Source organism: Eucalyptus grandis, chromosome 4, assembly GCF_016545825.1.
Source record: "Eucalyptus grandis isolate ANBG69807.140 chromosome 4, ASM1654582v1, whole genome shotgun sequence".
Classification (NCBI taxonomy): domain Eukaryota; kingdom Viridiplantae; phylum Streptophyta; class Magnoliopsida; order Myrtales; family Myrtaceae; genus Eucalyptus; species Eucalyptus grandis.
The window spans coordinates 19,431,619-19,450,850 of NC_052615.1; the positions used below are offsets into that span (position 1 = coordinate 19,431,619).

General features: G+C 37.5%; 1 protein-coding gene across 1 annotated transcript; it reads left to right on the forward strand.

The window, feature by feature from the left end:
• Window positions 1–10,568: 10,568 nt before the first annotated feature.
• On the forward strand, window positions 10,569–17,817 carry LOC120292539 (probable disease resistance protein At4g27220). Its single transcript, XM_039310785.1, has 4 exons — window positions 10,569–10,625; window positions 10,708–10,797; window positions 15,057–17,504; window positions 17,788–17,817. Exons 3-4 carry the CDS (start codon window positions 15,150–15,152, stop codon window positions 17,815–17,817), a joined length of 2,385 nt encoding a protein of 794 aa, XP_039166719.1. The 5' UTR covers window positions 10,569–10,625; window positions 10,708–10,797; window positions 15,057–15,149.
• The last annotated feature ends 1,415 nt before the right edge of the window (window positions 17,818–19,232 follow it).

Sequence of the window (19,232 nt, forward strand, 5' to 3'; positions counted from 1 at the left end):
GGCTGCCAAGAGGACGACTGTGTGGCCCAACAACAAGAGAGGAGCCTGTGTTTGTTTCTAACCTACTGGAGAATAACTCAAATAACTAGAATGAGCCTATGCTTAATCGATTCTATGATGCATCAACAGTTCAGGAACTACTAACAATCCCAGTTAGAGCAGACCTCACTACAGACCGTTTGGTTTGGACATCCACAAGCCAGGGGACGTACACAGTTAAAAGCGGGTATCTTTCAATTAGGAAATCAACTCCAAGTACAACCAATCATCAAGCCTCATCTTCCTATCAAACACCTCCTCTCCTTTGGAAAAAAAATTAGTAGCTAAAACTCGCATCTAAGGTTAGAATATTTCTCTAGTTTGTTTGTCAAAATGCATTGCCAACCAAAGACAACTTATTCAGAAGATGGATTAGTTATGATCCGGTTTGCACGTTATGCCATCAACAACTACCCGAGATGATTGAACATCTCCTTTTTCTATGACCATGGATTTCTACTATCTAGTCTCACCCTAGCATTTGCATTCATATAATTGCAACAGACATACATTGAGTGGAAGAGTGGATTGCAAACAGTATCATTCAGAGGAAACACTCACCTAATCTAGAAACTGTCACGGCAATTTTCTAGCAGATCTGGAAGGCTCGAAATAGAGCCATTTTTTGTCGACAAAGCCCAAATCCAAACCTTATTGTCGATACTACTCATGCTTAGGTCAAAACAGCTCAGAACCTTGATCATCACTCCAATCGTCCAGCCACCAACCCCTCTGACTGTGGCAACTTTTGGGAAGCCCCTGATCCAGGCATATTGAAGATCAATATTGATGGGGCGTATAATAATGGCAATGTTGAAGGATCTATAGCCTTTATTTGTAGGGACCACTATTGGAAGATGCTAGAGGGTTTTACCAAGACCGTTCCTGCTTTGTTAGCTTTGCATACCCAAACTCAAGCACTGCTCATCACCCTTCACCACCTATTGCAGCAAGATAAATCTGACATGCCTCTCCAAATTGAGTCAGACTGTCTTCTCTTGGTCAACTCCATCAACAATTAGCTCGATCCTCCATGGGAGCTCCATGCCCTATTCACCGAAGCCATCATTCTCGTGCGTCGCTTCTCTCATCTCTGGTTTAGGTTTTGCAATCGTAGGGCAAATTTTGTAGCGAATTGGGCTGCAAAAGCCCACCGTATAGGCTCTCTTTTATCTAATTGGGCCGTCTACCCCCCCCCCTCCTTTATTTGATCTTCTTCTTTTGGACGCTTTAGCAGCGGGTTGTAAATTTGTTCCTGTTAATTTCATTTCTTTTTGTCCAAAAAAAAAATATGTACTTTTTTCGTGATACCAGTCTTTGGACAAGACATTACTTGTTTCTAGTTTCCTTTCAAATAGTTTCTTTCTTCGTATGTTTGTTGTATTCATGATAATAATTTTACAGATGTGACATTCTTTGATTAGCAGTGTTTTTTTATATGTTTATTATTTTTTTATTTGTTCATCAAAGAGATTAAAACTATGCGAAGGGGCTGACCTTTCTTGCTTTAGGACCTAAGCAAGTCCCTATAAAATGTAAAACAACGAAAGGATCTTCTCTCTTCTAGGGAAGACAAAGGTACGAGGGAAATTGACAGCGTGGAGTGTATGGACATTGACATGTTAAAATAATAAATGCATTTATGGGGGCCATCGTTATTGTATATCAAATAGATAGGTCATGGAGGCTCCCATGGGAGTTTTGTTTCCTCTCTTATGGTGGGATTACACTATAACTAGACACCGATATCCACAGTTTCATGAATTTATTGTCAAGTGTGTTTGATTTATCATGTTGCACATAATTTCGAGCCATGACATAAACCCAACATAAATTTGTTGGGGGCAAGTTACTATACAAATAAGCCTTGAAGAGTGGGCGTCTGCACTATGTACCCTAGATTCTAATATGGGTTGGTCACTTCAAAGATCATATATAATGTCATTTACCATTGGCAGTGTTGGCAATTGAATTTGTGTTGTGTCGTAGGTCAATACACAAGAAACCATGGAGATTGGGCCGGAACGCCAACATTCGACAAGTAGAGGTCTTGAATAATGCGAGAGGGGAACTTGCCAAAACTGGCAAGATAAGGATGGAAGCAGTTACGGGAGTCAGCACTGGTGAAAATATTGGTAAGGCAGAGCATTTATCGACAAGGAGCCGAGGTTTTCGAAACATTTTAAATATCGAAATGGTAACTGCAAAAAAAGCAGTTATCTGTGAATTACCACCATAGATAGCAGAAGAGGCATCAATGTAAAGGAACTTTTGCTAAATTGACAATCGAACATTCAGTTTTCAATTGTTAGCTTTCCTTTTATTGCACTTTTATATTCAATTTGTACTTTTACTTTTCTCTTGTTTTCCTGCACTTTACTTTTGCTAGTGGTTTAGATCAATTGCTTCCTTTTCGAAGTGACATAGAATCTGCTATAAACAATAAAATTGAAGCTTTGCTTCTTCGGTGAAAGATTTTATCCAGGAAATATTCCCCGGCAAATATCTTTGTGGCATGCCTGGTGGGATCATTGTGTTTTACTCTTAGAAGATATTGATGGAAAAATAAGGAACCGAGAGTCACTCCACTGTTGGCGAGGATAATTTGTCCCCACAACATGTTGAAGAAAGAACCATAAGTTCCGAGATCTCTAGTAAGAATGTAGACCCTATTGATGGCATCAATACGTATGATCATTTTGGAGACATTCCGCGAGAGTTGTCTGAGGACCAGAGAAGAGAGTTGGCCTCGAATCCAACGGTAATCGCCACCATGAGAAGGATGTTTGAAGAGCAACAAAATGATTTGGCCAATCATATGGCTAATCATTTGTCTAGTATCTTAACTCCTCTGTTAACCAATTTGGTTACTAATTTGACTTCGAGAATGCGGGTGCCGAATTAGGTGAATGTGACTTATAGTGGTCACACTAATGCGATTCCATAACCCATACAAGTTCCGGCTCAACCTACTGTCAGCGGTTCAAATCCCGTGCCATCGGTTAGGATTTTGCAAAGAGTAGATAGTGTGAATGATTAGATTTAGGACAATCAAGGTGGCCGGGTTGGAGTGCTCGAAACTATACCCCCACTTGGGTCGGCTCTAGAAACTTCTAATGCCACGAATCCAAAAAGGGTGATTAGTGATACCATGAACTTTGGAAACAAGGCTCAGGCGGGTCTCTCGCAGCCAGTGCTCCCCTATTTTGGTCGACCAGGGGCAGTAATGCGATGCCACTTGTAAGGGTAGTGAATATTGGATCGATTCCTATGTCGATTGTAGGGTACTAGCCTTATCGACTGCAAGGAGGACTAAGAGACTTCAAAATTTGGCCTCCTTCCCCACGAAGGGTACAAATGAATCTAGGCAATCAGGTGGCGAATCTTGTGAGAGATCAAAGGATGATAGAGTAGGTTATTTGTTTAGTCATGCAAAGGATGGGATTGGATGGAGGCGTCTCGAGACCTGTGTATCACAAACTGTACCTAAATTGAGTTAACAACATCCCATATCCCAAGGGATACAAAATCCCTAAGTTTACTCTCTTTATTGGGGAAGATGATTAGTCGGTGGTAGAATAAAGCTACATCTATTCACTTTGGGGAAAAGTGCCAAAAAAGTCATAAACCTTTGTTTTTTTGTCGATTTAGTCCTAAACCTTTTTAAACGGTGTCAATCCAGTCATTTTCGGCCAATTTTGACTGGACTTTGTTGATTGATGCCGACTGGACGTGGACAATTTTTAATAATATTTTAATAATTTTGATTTTTTTTGTTTTTTGTTTTTATTTTTTTTCTTATCATCTTCTTCCTCTAGCCGGTCGCTGGACCTCGGCAACCAGCCAGAGGTGATGGCTAGTAAGGTCGAGGTCGAGGTCAACCTCACTGGCCACCTCGCCAGTGGCTGCGAGGCCCCCCTCGAGCCAAGAGGCGAGGGCGGCCTCATGTCGGGGGCGACAAGGCTCGCCCTCATCGAATCTGGTGAGGGTCGAGCCTTGCTGCCATGGGCAAGGCTTGACCCTTGCCACCATGTGTCCGCTCCGGCCGATCGCTGAGGTCCTATGACCGGCTAGAGGAAGAAGAAGAGAAGAAAAAAATAAAAATAAAAACATAAAAAGAAAAAGAAAATTATATTAAAATATTATTAAAAGTTGTCTATGTCCGAGCCGATCAGGCCATGTCAACCGTCAAGATCTAGTCAGAAATCTGGTCAAAATTGGCCGAAATAACTGAATCAAAGACAACGAAAAAAAGGTTTAGGACTAAATCGGCACCAAAAAAATGTTTATGACTAAATCGACACAAAGACAAAAATGTTTAAAATGTTTTTGGCACTTTTCCCATTCCTTTGTCATTATCAAATACAGCATTTACTTGCTATATTGGTCTCTTCACAAATTCGGTACAAAATTGGTAGGAAATGGAGAATAAATTCCATACCTAATTTTATCATCCAATTCCCAAAGTGACATTGTCGAATCTAGCCATTGTCAAGTAGTTTAGTAATGAAACGGTTGATCAGTTTGTTGCCCAATTTAAAAGGATGAGAAATCGGTGTTTGTTCTTTTTCTTGGAAAAAGAAGTTGCCGAGATGGCCAAAAATGGTTTAAAATTTGTATTGAAGGAGCATTTTGCCGAGCGAAAATTCACAGATTTATTCTCGTTAACTGCCGTAGCAACTCAATATGAGAACCTTTGGAAGGAATAAGACAAGAAACCCTATTGGGATTACAAGCAGAACTTGGTAATGTATGATCCTGAAGAAGATTCGGAAGAGGATGATACTATTGAAATTGCGGTAGCAAAGATGACTCTAGATAAACCATACCTCTGCCAAGACTTGAAGCCCGCAAGAGTAAAGGAATCAATAATACTCAGGGCCAAGGACAAGCAAGGTTATTCGTTTGATGTTACCAAGTTGAATGAAATTTTTGATCACTTGATACACGATGGAGTGATAAGATTAATAGAAGGTTAAGTCATCCCGAGTAAGGAGGAAATTGACAACAGAAAGTATTGTAAATGGCACCACTCTTGGAGCTATAGTACCAATTATTGCAACGTTCTCAGGAAGTCTGTTCAAGAAGCAATCCACCAAGTTAAGATTAAGTTTGTCGAAGAAGGAGATAGAAGATTGGAGATCGACTCGGATCCTTTTCCTCAAATAACCGGATGGTATCGGCAGCTTTTAGAGGGCACACAAACCGGATGACTTTATGTCAAAAGTGCCAAAAAGAAATTATTCATCAGTATTTCTCAGATGGTGATGATTATTCTACAGTACCAAGATATCACGAACTATGGTCGGCAGTATGGCCAACCTCCTCAGTACTATGGGTCTTCCCGCAATTACTTTAATCACACGCAACAAGTGGTTGAAGATAGAAGAAACTGAGATTTGGAAGGAGGTACTTTAATGAACATAATTTCCAAAAATAAACTCCCGAAAGTGTTACGGCGCCAATGCAGAAGTGGGCAAATAAGGTATCGTTTAAGCGGCTTTATGAAGAAGGGCATCTTGACATTGGAACTCTGAGAAAACCGAGCGGTAAATTTGATTATTGTGTTCGGTACTCAGGGACTCCTAAGCCAAAACAGAAGTCACATAATGTAATATCGTCAAGATGGTGATCGGAATTTGAGTTCGAAGATGAATTTCCACATTTAACCAGTCAACGTTAGAAGCCTTCCAGAACGATAAAGGTACCCCATAATCCTGCTGAAGGGTAATGATTTGTGGGGAAGGACATCTTGACTAGTCCGAAAGAAACTCAACCTTCTGAGCAAAAAGAAATGTCAAGGACTCGAAGAAGGAGAATGCAACGAAAGAGAAAGCTGCAAGAATTGCATATGCAAGCTGACACTTTGGTAAGACTAAAAAGTAAATGTCATGGTGAAACGAAAGGCATAGTGTAGGTAAGACACGAGGGAGATTCCTCCGAGATTGGTGGGGAGTATAGTAGCTACCAAGAAGTTGATGTTGTGGAAAGAAAGGGCCCTTGAAAGTAGAAAGAAGAGAGGATTGCAGGGGAAGTGGATAAAGTAGAGAGCAAGTTCAATAGGGGAAGATTCAACTCTGGCTCTTCAGCTGGCTCAAACATGGTGCAAGTGAGACTTCCTCCTGAATCCAAAGCTTCAACCATAAGGGTTGTACCAACTGAAGAAGAAACCTGCGAATTGATGGAGACGGTCAAGGCAGAGTTTTAGTTCATTAATGAGGACAACAATGAATAAGACAACACGAGGATGAAATGTATTGATGAAGAAGGAGGTGCCAGGTGACATTGAAAACATACTTTGATTTAAATCCAGGAATTTGATTCGCTAATAATGGAATCCGCTTTTAAGTATCTTAGCGATTTTATTACATTTCTATTTTTTTCTCCTTTTTTTAAGCGAAATGATCCCGACAAGCACTTAAATAATTTAAATTTATTTGTTGTGAAAAGGGCCCGATTAACTAAGAGATGCTTCGTATGAGTCCATATAGTCAAACAAAATAGGCTTGCTACAATTATGACAAAAGTGAAATTTTCTAACTATGATCCGTCCATTAGCTAGATATTTTCAAAGATAAGATATTTTCAAAGATAAGAGAATTAAATTAATAAAATATGGTGATGAAGAAATTTTTACTTAGGATCTTAGGATTATGTTTTGTACTAATTATAGCTTAAACAAAAGATATGTTAGTCTCTTTCCACGAGAAAGGAGAACCTTATGGCGTTTTCACATGAATTATCACTTGTTAATCAACACTTGTCTTAGTTTATAAGACCTGACCCCGCCAAAATTTCCACAAAGCAAGGTCATTAGAGAGCAATGCCTTTTGGTTGAGTTGAAGAAAATAATTCAAAGCATACTATTCAATATCTTGCAAAGTTGACGGTAATAGAGCGGATTACTTGGCTCTTAAAGAATAGCATATTTCAAAAATTAACTTTCAGTATGAACACCTTGACTCTAATGTGAGCATCGATTCTTCTTTGGTCAAAGACCTAATTGTTGATTAAAATATCTTTTAGCAACAAGACCAATTATTTGAGAACATCTATTAGCAAAGGACCAATTTGAGACCATGTTTCTTCGATCGCTGAAGGTTGGGCATAGCATTAATTTGTTTTCAAGTTTGCTTATGCTATCCAATTTTCCCTCCTATAGGTTCAAATTGCAAAGATATTGTGATCTTTTGATTCAATTATGCTTCGTAACTCTCTTTCTTGATGAAACGTTTCTCCAACCTAATCAGTACTAGTATCACATGTACTTTCAACGTGTTTCGAGAAATGAAGATTTTCACCACATTCGATCCCCAATAGATTACGCTATGGATTTATTGAACTTTAAGGAAACATGAACATGAACTTTCCTATTTCTTTTCACACAAAAATGGTTTCAAGAAGTATTTGATAACTCCCGATGTACATAAATTCGGTGATTGCATGTCATGTGGGTAATCAACTTTAAAAATTCAGCTAGGGGTGAGCATAGAGGATTGCCCGAATTGGGAATTACTCGGACTAGACCGGTCGATCGGTCGGTCAATTTAGTTCTAAGGGGGTATCGGTCCGATTCCCAGTTTCAAAAAAATGAAATTGGTTATTTCTAGTCCGGTTTCTAGTTCCAAGTATTTATAGTCCGGTTTCTAGTTCTAAGGTGGGAATTGGACTAACCGGATTGATCGGATTGGACCAACTATTTATATTTTATATTTTTTAAATTTCTTAAAACCTTCTTTTTCCTTCAATTTTTTGGTTTGTGGTATAAGCATTTATGGGACATTGTCCTATTGAGTAAAATTTGATTTATCAATGTCATGAAAGATACCAAATGCTAATTTTGGGTTTTTCCTTTTGAAATCATAAAATGGACTAGTTCCATTGGACCGTCCAGGTGCTGGACATGATTGGTCTGGTCCTCAGTTCCTCAAAATGGGAATCTATTACTTTAGTTCAGTTCCCGCTTCTTAAGTGGAGTTAGACTAGATCGGCAATTGATCACTTATAAATTCAACTACCCTAATAAAAAGAAATTTGTAAAAGAAAAGTCAGAATTTTCATTTTCTTTTATCTAGGACAAGAAAGAATCCCTTAGAGGGCGTAAAACAATGTAAAAATAGCAAGTACGCATATAAATTGGAGGGACAAAAATGTCTCCACCTTTCAGATGCCCTGAAACAAGCACGTGCTCTTAATTGAGGGACAGAATGGCCACCGTCATTTTTTAACGTCCAAATGAGCCTGCGTGGCAACCACGAACGGAACTTCATGGTAAGCTGATGTGTCGTTTTTTATTGTTAAAAAAAAGAAAAAAAAATAACATTGAAAATTTTAAACTCAAACAGAATGATTTTTATTTTTATTTTATCAAAGAGAGAAGATAAACAAAAACAAAATCTAGAAGCATAGAGAGGGGAAGGGGGTGTGGCCGGCGGTGGTGGCCCCGCTATTGAAGGTAAGCATGGCTGCAACTGCTGTCGTGTCACCCTCAGTGTCCTTTTTCGAATTCAATACTCCACACCATTATCAGTTTCTTCGGGGAACATAGTCAGAAAAGGCAACCATGAGAAAGTGCCGTCGGCGACTTTGCTTGCGACGAGGTCTATCTTGTCTTGCTCGGCCTCACCATCTCTCTTAGCACTCCACAAAAGAAAAACATCAAACAAAAATAATGGCCGCCGTCACAATCCCGCTAATAGCTATCACATGAGTGATCACCAACACCGCTTGCAAGCCTTGCCTCGACAAGGGCGGGGAAGCCATCAACCAGTCTGTCGACCCTGATTACAACCCCAATGACTAATCTCTCGCCTCTCTAAGCGGCAAACCTAACCATAACCTTGTAGATTCAAACATGAAGCCATCAAATCAAGGATCTATGTTGTGGGTTTCCGATTCATTATTATTTTTTTTCCCTTCAATCGCTCCTCTTTTTCACTTCGGCCAGAGGTTGGTGTTTACTTCCCTATGGCACTGATGAACCATCCGATGTCAAACTAAAATCTTAGTCTGACATTGATTTGCTGGTCTTGGAAAACAGGCGAGGGTTAAAGAAAGTAAATTTGACTCACTGAAGAAATGCAATCCATCAAAAGATTTTGTATATCCCGAGCAAATCTAATTTATCCTTTGGTACTAGAATCCTAAGCAAATCTAATATATCCTTTGGGACAAGAGTTTCCACCACCAACACCTTGCAAAAGTTGCCAAGTCCAAGTGGAAGAATGATCATTTGCACTATCGACGCCTTGACTTTGACGTAAAGTTTCGATTATTTCATTTAGTGGGCCAGGGAGAGCATCATTTCATTTAGTGGGCCAGGGAGAGCATCTTCACTTTGATTTGCCTGATCAACCGATCCAGTTACAAAGACAATTAACAAAGTATCTTTGGAGTCTAGACTCTACAGTGGGGGTATCCTTGCCAATTCAATTTTAGTTTATTAATATGGTTAACTATTATATATGGAGCTTGTCAAAATTTTATATGATAAACATAACATTAATTGGAATAATTGATAGAATGATATGAATATCATATTAGATATAAATGGATCTTTGTGAAAAATCCTTTACATCACAGAAATAGGAGAAAGTTTTATGACCTTACATATTTCTATCACTTCATAATTAATGAAGATAATTCCTATTGATTAATAATTGATCAGAATAAAATTTAAATTAAGAATACAGTAAGCTTCTGAAAGAGTTTTTAAAGGGGTTTTAGTAATTTATTGCTAGAAATTCTCACGATATATATATATATTGGCACATATTTTACATATTAATAAATACTACATAAATGATAAAAAATCAATTGAAAAATGAAAAAAAAATATCTCCTATGATTTAAACAAAGTTATGAAAGAAAAACATGTCTTACTTCACCAAGAAAAATGACATATGTAAATATTAAATTAGCATTTAATAGACCTAGCTACGTTTAGTGATAAGATCTCTCTCTCTCTCTCTCTCTCTCTCTCTCAGTTAGCGTTGTGATTTTTTTTTTTTAAATTCTAATGATTTTATCCCAATCAAACAAACAATTCTATTTCACCTTTAATTTATTCCTTTTGAACACATAGAAAAAGTAAAACAATGATGGATTCATTATCTTTTAACTTTTTGCACAAATTATATCAAGAGTTTTTCAGGAAGTTATGTATTATACAAGGCGTGCGGGACATGAGACCGGCTTCAAGGTTATGTGCTGATAAAGTAGTGATTCAACCTCGGTGAAATGAAAATAAAATTGTGTAAATTGTTTGAAGTGGTGATTTAAAGTTGGATGTCTATAAAGTCGCGACTTTTGGTGGCCTTATCTTGTCTGTCTTTGTCTGTATTTGTCTGATGGTCACTTGCAATTATTGAGTTAGGCAAGTTGGACAATCGCGACTTTTGGTGGCCTTATCTTGTCTGGATTATTTTGCTGGTCTTGGACGAAAAGCGAGAGGGTTAAAGAAGTAAAATTGCCTCATTAAAGATTTCCTATATCTTAAGCACATGTTCATTCTTTGGGGCAAGAGAAGAGGTGAAGCTTTGTTCAAGCGCAAGGGCTGGTAGTGCTTGGAAAGGAGAAACGCATCGGTAAGAAACGCCACGCCAGTCACGCCAATATATACAGAGACGCTGCCTTTTGTTCTGAGATATTTGCTTTCATCAACTCCAGGTTCACGACAAATCACCGAGGCCTGAAGGTAATCGAATCCTCTGATTGTACTGCCTTTCAAGATTTGGGGACAACTTGATCTTCTCAAAGGTACTTATCCTCAAACACAAAACTCGTTACAGTAATTATGTCATTATGCTCTCCTCCTGAAAAGCCCCCACCTTCATTCTCTAGTCCATTATAACTGATAAAAAAACGACATGTGAAATTCATAGATCTCCTTTTTGAAATTGTCATCACATATATTGTTTATTTTTCTTATTACACTATTTTCTTTCAAATTAGTCGGTATAAATTGTTTGATATATTGAACCTATTGGAATAGTATATTGGCACTCAATCTACAATTCGATACTTCGCGCACTAGTGCGGATTCGACGGAGTGCAAATTTATGTGAAGCTAATACGGACAAACAATACAAGATCACGAGAAAAACGTAAATTGGGAGAATCGCAAATTGATGTAATGAAAAAGTACAGAGAAACATAATTTTTAGGTTTGCTTGATTGCCGAAATGGAGAGCTTTACACTCCTAAACGTAGATTGTAGGTTTGCACCTCCATTCTCCATTCCACCTCTCTCGCAACTTCCAGCTTTAAGGACGAATACTAAAACGGGGTAACTTTACCCCCAACCTCCCTGTACATGTCTAAAGCCACATGTTCTTTATGCTTCTTGATTTCTCCATAAGATCAATTAAGGCGCGTTTGGCAACCAGCCAAACAGTGAAAAATTATATTCTTTTTGTTCCCGGAAGTTGATTTGGAATATAAATCTGTTTAGTAAATTTTTGTTTTCAGGAAAAATTTCTTTTTTTTGTACCCGAAAGTAAATTTGGAACAGAATCTAGAAATTAAAAAAAAAAAAAAAGTTGATTCTTTGTTCTCGAGAATAATTTGAGAATCAAGCCAACTTTTTTTTTTTTTTTTTCTATTTTCTCTTCTTTCTTCTTGTTCTTTTTCTCTCTCTTCTTCAAACGCCACCACATGTTGTCAGCAATCAATTGGGCAAGGCTTGACTTTGCCCAGCCAAGGCTCAACCGATGAGTCGCGGCCTCACTGAGGACCAACAACGCTTCAGCGAGGTCGCTAGCCATCATTTGGCCAGTTGCAGGTCATCTCATGGCCAATGATTGGCAAACCCGAAGAAGAAGAGAAAGAAAAGAAAAAAAAGAAAGAAAAAAGTAATAAAATTATTTAAAAAATTAAAAGAAAATGATTTGGATTAGAAATTTTCCAAACGGTATCAAACACAATTTTATTCTAGGAATAAAAATTTTGGACAGTTATCAAACGACTTAAAATGCTTAAGAATTGTTTTTGGGGACAAAATAAAAATAATCATTTTTTATTAGAAATTATTCTTCGGAATAAAATAGTTACCAAACGCGCCCTAAGTTGATGCATTTCATTCTTTTAGGGCTACAAGATAACAAATTATCAAAGTGAGCACTAACACTACATCAAACACATCCTAAATTGATATATTAGTAAAAAGCGGATACCGACAATATACTCTAAATGTTCTTATATTAGCCCACTTTGGTTCGGGTAGACATGTGCTCTGTTCGTATTAGCTAATTTTGAACTGTGTGTAACATTCGCTAGACTATACTAGATATTTTTTATTTGCTTATCTGCTCGAATCAACGTAGTCAATCCATGTGATGTTTTTGATTGAACCCTTTGGATCTTCTCTTTTTAAATGCAGAACTTGCTCACTAGTTAGTAATTTTAACTCGATCCTGTGAACTGGGGCAAGGTGGTCCTATCAATATTTTTTGTGCTTTTATAATTTTGGAAACTTTTTACAATGCAGCCCAGCTTGGTCGAGTTGCATATTCAACTTAGCTAGATCGAGGGAAAGCCCTTCTTTTATAATTTCTTCTTTCATTGAAGAAAGGCCTTTCGATTGGCTGTAATTAACTTAACTATTTCTTTAACCAATTTTTGCGGCGATTTTTCAACAACGAACGTTGTAACAATGGTGTTTTTCCGACCGCTAGTAATTAGCATAGTCTATCAAAGCTAATAATAATCCTGGTCTTGCGAGTCAAGCGAGACTTGCCCTTGAGCATCAGGCTGAGCCAATGACAACGATTTATAGTGGTTTGGCCCCAATTGTCGCCTACTCCATTTCTCCAGACCACTGATGAGTTAAGTCCATTCCACCATCTTTGAAACTTCTTGCAAAGGTTGGCTGCAATGAAACCAACATTCTCCTACAAGCAAGGTGAATTCATTTACAAACAATTTCTCTGACAAGAAGTTGATTTGCAACATGATAAAAGAGAGATTTTGCAAATACTTTCATGTACACACATGCTCAAGACAATGGGCTACCTTTCCTTTTTTTTTGGAAAATAAATTCCCCTGACTAATTTCTGTCGATGGTGGCAATCTCCAAGCCGTTACTAATGTTTCTAATGACTAGTTTTTCGGCCATTGAGGGGCGAATGATGATAGCTATTTTGTTTCACAAATCAATGTTTTCCTAGAAAATGATTTTTTTTTATTTCTATTTATTGGAATTTTGATAATATTTTAATATTTTTTAAATTTTGAAATTTGCATTTATTTTGTATTTTCCTTTTTTTCTTTTTTTTTTTTTTTTTTTCCTTCCTTCTTGTTCCTCCAACTGGTCATCGTTGGGTGACCAACTAGAGGTTGACCTCGCCAACCCTCATCTCTAGCTGACGCCCATCAACAAACAAACTTGGAGGAAGAAGGAAGGGAAGTTGAAAAAAGGAAATAAATAATAAAAAAATTTTAAAAAATATTAATATGTTACTAAAAGTTGCCCATGTCAATGCCGGCATGCCATGTAAGTTAATCGGCATCTACATCAGCAATATCCGACTAAAATTAGCCAAAATGACTAAATTGGCAATAAGTCAAAGGTTTACGACTAGATTAGTATCAATGCAATAAGTTTATGATTTTTTTGACATTTTTCTTATATGGGCAAGTTGGATAGAACCATGTGATGAATTCAGTCCTCAACATCTCCGCCCCAGTATTATTCATTTCTCAACTAATCAGTTACTTAATTGCAAGTTGTTTGTTAAAGAGCGTGCGTATTCGTCTTGCGTGCGTGCGTGAGAGAGAGAGATTGGACAATGCATACTTTGCTAAGGTAAAAAATTAAAGTCCAGAGTGCTCAGTATGAAAATGGCCTCATTCCATCCCATTACAATTAAGATGAATAGAAAAGCTACATTAAATAATTAACAATCTAAGTAAAGTAGTATCTAATGGACCAAAATTATAAACCTAGAATTTTACAAAATTTAACCCATCATTTTATTTAAAAAGAAGATGGGAGAAGCAATAGTGGGAAACAAAAAGTATGGTTAAATGATGATTGACTGATTTTCAAACAAGAATGACATTTTAGTCACTTAATTATAAACTTAGAAGGTGAAGAGAAGATATGAGAGAGAAAATATAGGGTGAACGGGGTGACCGACTTTGTTTTCAGACATAAAAAGTTATTTTGGTCAATTTATAATAAAATTGTGTATGAAAGTAAAGAGAGATGGAAATAGCCCCCTATTTTGGTGCAATGTTTTCCTTTAATTTGGAAATTCTCACATTTAGACGTAGCCATATTTAAAGATTTTTTATTTATTTACAGGGCACATGGCATCTACTGTGCTCTAGGAATTATTTATAAACTCTCACATGTTCAAATCCCAGTGGGTAAAAAAATGAAAGCAATTGCCAGCAGTCAAATTTTTATTTGTTCACTATCTTTATAGAAAGTACTTGCAAAATCCTGAAAATGCAAGAAATGCTTTACTCTTTAAAATACTGAGATTTTTTTTTATCAAAATTATTCGACTCTCGGTATTTAAAAGAGTCGACAATATGCAAATAATGTTTCTTCCTCATGTTTTAGATTTAAATTTGGACACACTTGAACTTCGTCTCGGGAAAAACTTTGAGAGCGTGGGACATAATATTAAGTCAAGCAGAGGAGAAAAAGGAAAGAAATTAAGCCCTCTATTCCGCGTGGTAGACCAGTAACGTGTCGCTTGTCCACTCGGTTTTTTTTTTTTTTCCTTGCATTCATTGTTTTGATGTCTTTTCTTTCTTTCTTGGATTCTGTTTTTTTCCTCATTCTGATTGTATCAGGATCGTAGAAGGCCTTATTCTAAATTGCTCTTGCTGTTATTCCTCACTCTCCTGTTTAATTACGTTGCTCTTGCTTCCGTACGCTCAAGGCTCTCTCTCTCTCTCTCTCTCACTCTCACATCTTTGGTTTTGTTTCCCTGTTCTCATTGTTTTATCTCTTTGTTCTTCCTTTCTTTTCATGCATCGAGTGATTAATTCTGTTCACTGTTCAGTTTCCTTTGGGCCCATTCGTTTAAGCAAAAGCAAGGAGAGAAAAAAGGGCAAAAAGGTGGAAAGAGAAATTTCTAGACAAGAAGGAAGAAAAGATGGGGAGTTTTTTTACTAACGTCGCGGTGAACCTAGTTTCGAAACTTGGTGAATACCTGTTTACTCCCATTGGAAATCAAGTTGGGTATGTGCTGTGCTACAAGAGCTACGTCGAAGATCTAGAAAATGGAGTCCAAGAGCTGAAGACTGCAAAGGGAAGGGTGCAATGCTCTGTCAATGAAGCCCAATATGATGGAAAACTTATACACATTGATGTTAAGAATTGGCTAGAGAGTGTGACGAAGGAGGTTGATGAAGCACAACGCCTGTTAGAACGTGGCAAAAGTGCGCAGAACCCTTGCTTCTGTGAATGGATTCCCAACCCCTTGGTGCGCCATAAAATGGGCAAAAAGGTGAAGGAGACAACTAAAGTCATTCAGAAACTTTTTGAGAAAAGCCGAGATAGTGACATCAAGAAGGTCTACCATGAAAATACTCCGACAGGAATTATCAATGCCGCCACTTCCGCTACAAGATCTATTGACAAGAAAGAAGATGCCCTAGAGTCGAGGGCTTCAATCATAGAGGATGTAATGAAGGCTATAGCTGATAACAATGTCCATGTGATTGGGGTGTATGGACCAGGTGGGGTTGGCAAGTCCAAGCTTTTGGAGGACATCAAAAGTCGAGTTCAAGGAGAGGTGTTGTTTGATGAGTTTGCCATGGCAAATGTATCACGCTATCCAAATATAAAAGAAATACAAGGAGAAATTGCTGACATGTTGGGCTTGAAGCTAAAAAATGTGGAAAGTGTTAGTGGGAGAGCAAAACTTTTGCGTCAGAGATTAGAGCTAGATTCTACGAGAAACATTCTCATTATTTTAGATAATTTGTGGAAGAAGTTAGAGTTGAAGGAAGTTGGAATCCCTTGTGAAGATGATAATAAAGTAAGAGGCTGCAAGCTATTGCTAACGTCTAGATTCCGGGATGTTTTGCGCATTGACATGGGCTCTGATAGAGAATTCCAAGTCAATGAGTTAAAGCATGGAGAAGCCCGAAGACTTTTTGAAAGGACAATAGGGGACAAAGTTAATGATCCTGAGTTTAAGAGCTTGGTAGATGGAGTGGTCAAGAATTGTGGAGGCTTGCCACTTTTTATTGTTCCGTTGGCAAGAATGTTGAAGCATGGAGATTCAGCTACATGGAGGAATGCATTGAATATGGAAGAGCTGGATATAAGATCACAAGTGGAACTAAATTACAAAGACTTAAAAGATGACAGAATCAGATCGGTATTCTTGGTTTGTGCTCTAGACTCTGGGAGAACTTCCATGAGGGATTTCCTCATCTACTGCATGGGTTTGGGTTTATATAAAAAATCCAACAGGACCATCGAAAATGCAAGATATAGGTTAATAAAGGATCTAAATAGCCTAAAGGACTCTTCTTTGTTACTAGATTGTGATGACAAGGTATATTTCAGAATGCACGACATATTAGTTGACGTGGCCATCTCTATTGCTTCTACGGAATGGAGCGCCTTGGTCGGTAGGAAGGGTGATGGATTTAAAAAATGGTCAAAGGATGAGCTCAGAAAGTGCACAGCGATATCCTTCCCTGGTGTTGGCATTGAGGAGCTTCCTGAAAAATTGGACTGCCCAAACTTGAAGATGCTTCTATTACTCGAACACAAACCGTCTCTCAAAATTCCCCCGTTGTTTTTTGAATATATGGAGAAGCTCCAAGTCTTGGACATTACTGGCTTATCTTTTACCTCTTTACCTTCGTCAATTGAGCTCCTTGAAAACCTCAAGTCCCTCTGTCTTGATCAATGCCGTTTGGAGGATGTGACTATTATTGGAAAGCTGAAAGGATTGCAGTTCCTAAGTTTCCTTGACTCTACAATTTCTCGGCTGCCCAAAGAAATAGGTGGATTAACAGAACTGAGATTTTTGGACTTGACGGGGTGCACCAAGCTCAAAATTATCGAACCTGGCATGCTTGGAAACTTGGTTAATTTAGAAGAACTTTATATGGAAAACAGTTTTGGTCAGTGGGAGGCCGAGGATGAAGCAGCGCGAAGCAACACCAGCCTAGTTGAGTTGAAGAACATGAAGAATTTGAGCGCTCTGTCCATTGCCATTCCTCATTCTGTCAATCTCCCTAGAGACCTGCCATTTGGGAAACTGAACAACCATAAAATCCATATTGGGGAAGTTTGGGATTGGTTGGGCGAATATAAAGAATCCAGAACTTTAAAGCTCAAGTTGGATTCAGGCAATCTTCTTTATGAAGAGTGGGTGCAGAAATGTATGCAGAGAACACAAGATCTTCACTTGGATGGATTGCAAGAGGACTATGATAGTATTCACGATTTGTGTGGTGAAGGTTTTCAGGAATTGAAGCATCTTCACGTACAAAATAGCCCCTCATTTCAGTATGTTGTTCACTCCATAGAGGATGTCCAGTGCGTTGCATTTACGAGATTGGAATCGTTTTTTCTCGAAAACCTCAACAATTTGGAGAAGATTTGTCGTGGTCGCCTTGCCTTAGAATCCTTTGGCAAATTAAAGATTGTGAACGTGGACAATTGTGGTGAAATCAAACATTTGTTTCCTTTGTCCATGACGAGAATATTATCACAGCTTGAAGAGATTAAAATAAGTAGATGTCACTTGATGCAACAAATTATCGCAGATGCCGAGGCTGAAGATGGAGATGAAATAGATGATGATTCGAAAGTAAAGTCATGCAAGTTGCGTAGGCTGACATTACGAAACTTGCCAATGATAACGAGCTTCTATAAAAGGGCCGACTATCCGGTTGATTTATTTGATGCGCAGCAGGTATGTCATTTGTTTTTGAGATATTGGTGCATGGATATTATATGTGAGAGTATAATAGGACGTAGAAAAATGGGATAAGTAATCTTTTTTTGAGATTTAGTTTTCCAGAATAACTACGACAAACAATTATTTAATTTTTCAATATGGAATGGATATGTGATATATGAATACCTAAAAACATTTATAAGCTGTTAATTACACCTCATCTTATTTGTGTTATGCTGTCAACATTGTTAAAAAAGCACTGTACGATGTATAATTTTTTTTTTTAAACAATCTAGAAGTATATCATTGCTTAATGGGAAATTCGAATATGTATACTTAAACATTTATGGATATATTTATAAGTTGAAGGAAGTATATAAGACCTTAATAATTTTTAAGACCTTTATTTGATAATGAATGGACATATGTAGAATTGTATTATATCCGCTTGATTAAAGTGAAAGAAAGAACTAAAAAAAAAATTAAAAAAAAAAATCAACAGGTGAATCTAACTACAGTGTGTCAAATAACATCCAATCAATTACTTCTTATTTTGCAATTATAATCGTAAGTACATGAGCATTAGAGTAGTTTACACGATCACATGTTCCGTTATACTCTTATTTGTTAGATGACGGAACTATTATGCGACTACAAATGAAAAATCGAATATAGTACGATAGGTCAAATTGTTTTCTAATTCATGTAAGCTATTGACCTTTTGTAGTGATCAAATCTACCCCAACTCTTGGTTCTCACCACTTTTCTAATATTACCAGTAGAATTTATGTGCGTTGCACGTGTGTAAATTCCTTTTTGTAATAAAATATTGCTTGAAAGTATTATTTAGAAACATAATTAACATTCATTTATGCACCGTCGCTTTGATTTAACAATTGCTTTAACTGTTCGGTTAGTATAAATAAGAAAACCCTTTTTTTTTCAAATTATTTTAAAAATTATTTTTATCATGTGAGCTAAATTGAAAAAGCGTGATGTCAACTAAAATCATATGCTGAATTAAGCATCTTTTTTCTTGGCTACATATATAAAATTGGCCATAGCTCCCAGAGCAGTTCTGTGACTTAAGCGGGGGGGCTCGGCTGGTGGGTTGCTGGGCTAGTCTCCGCCAATGTATAGTCGGTGTTGTGCTTCCATAAGGTGAGCTAGGTCGGATCATCGGCATAAAAAAAATGGCCATATAAATTTGCTCTTTGATAAGGAAGCGCATCTTAGGTCCTTATGTAGGTATATTTATTTCTATAACCAGTGTCAATTGGCCCAAGTGATAAGGAGCTTGGATTCCCTTAA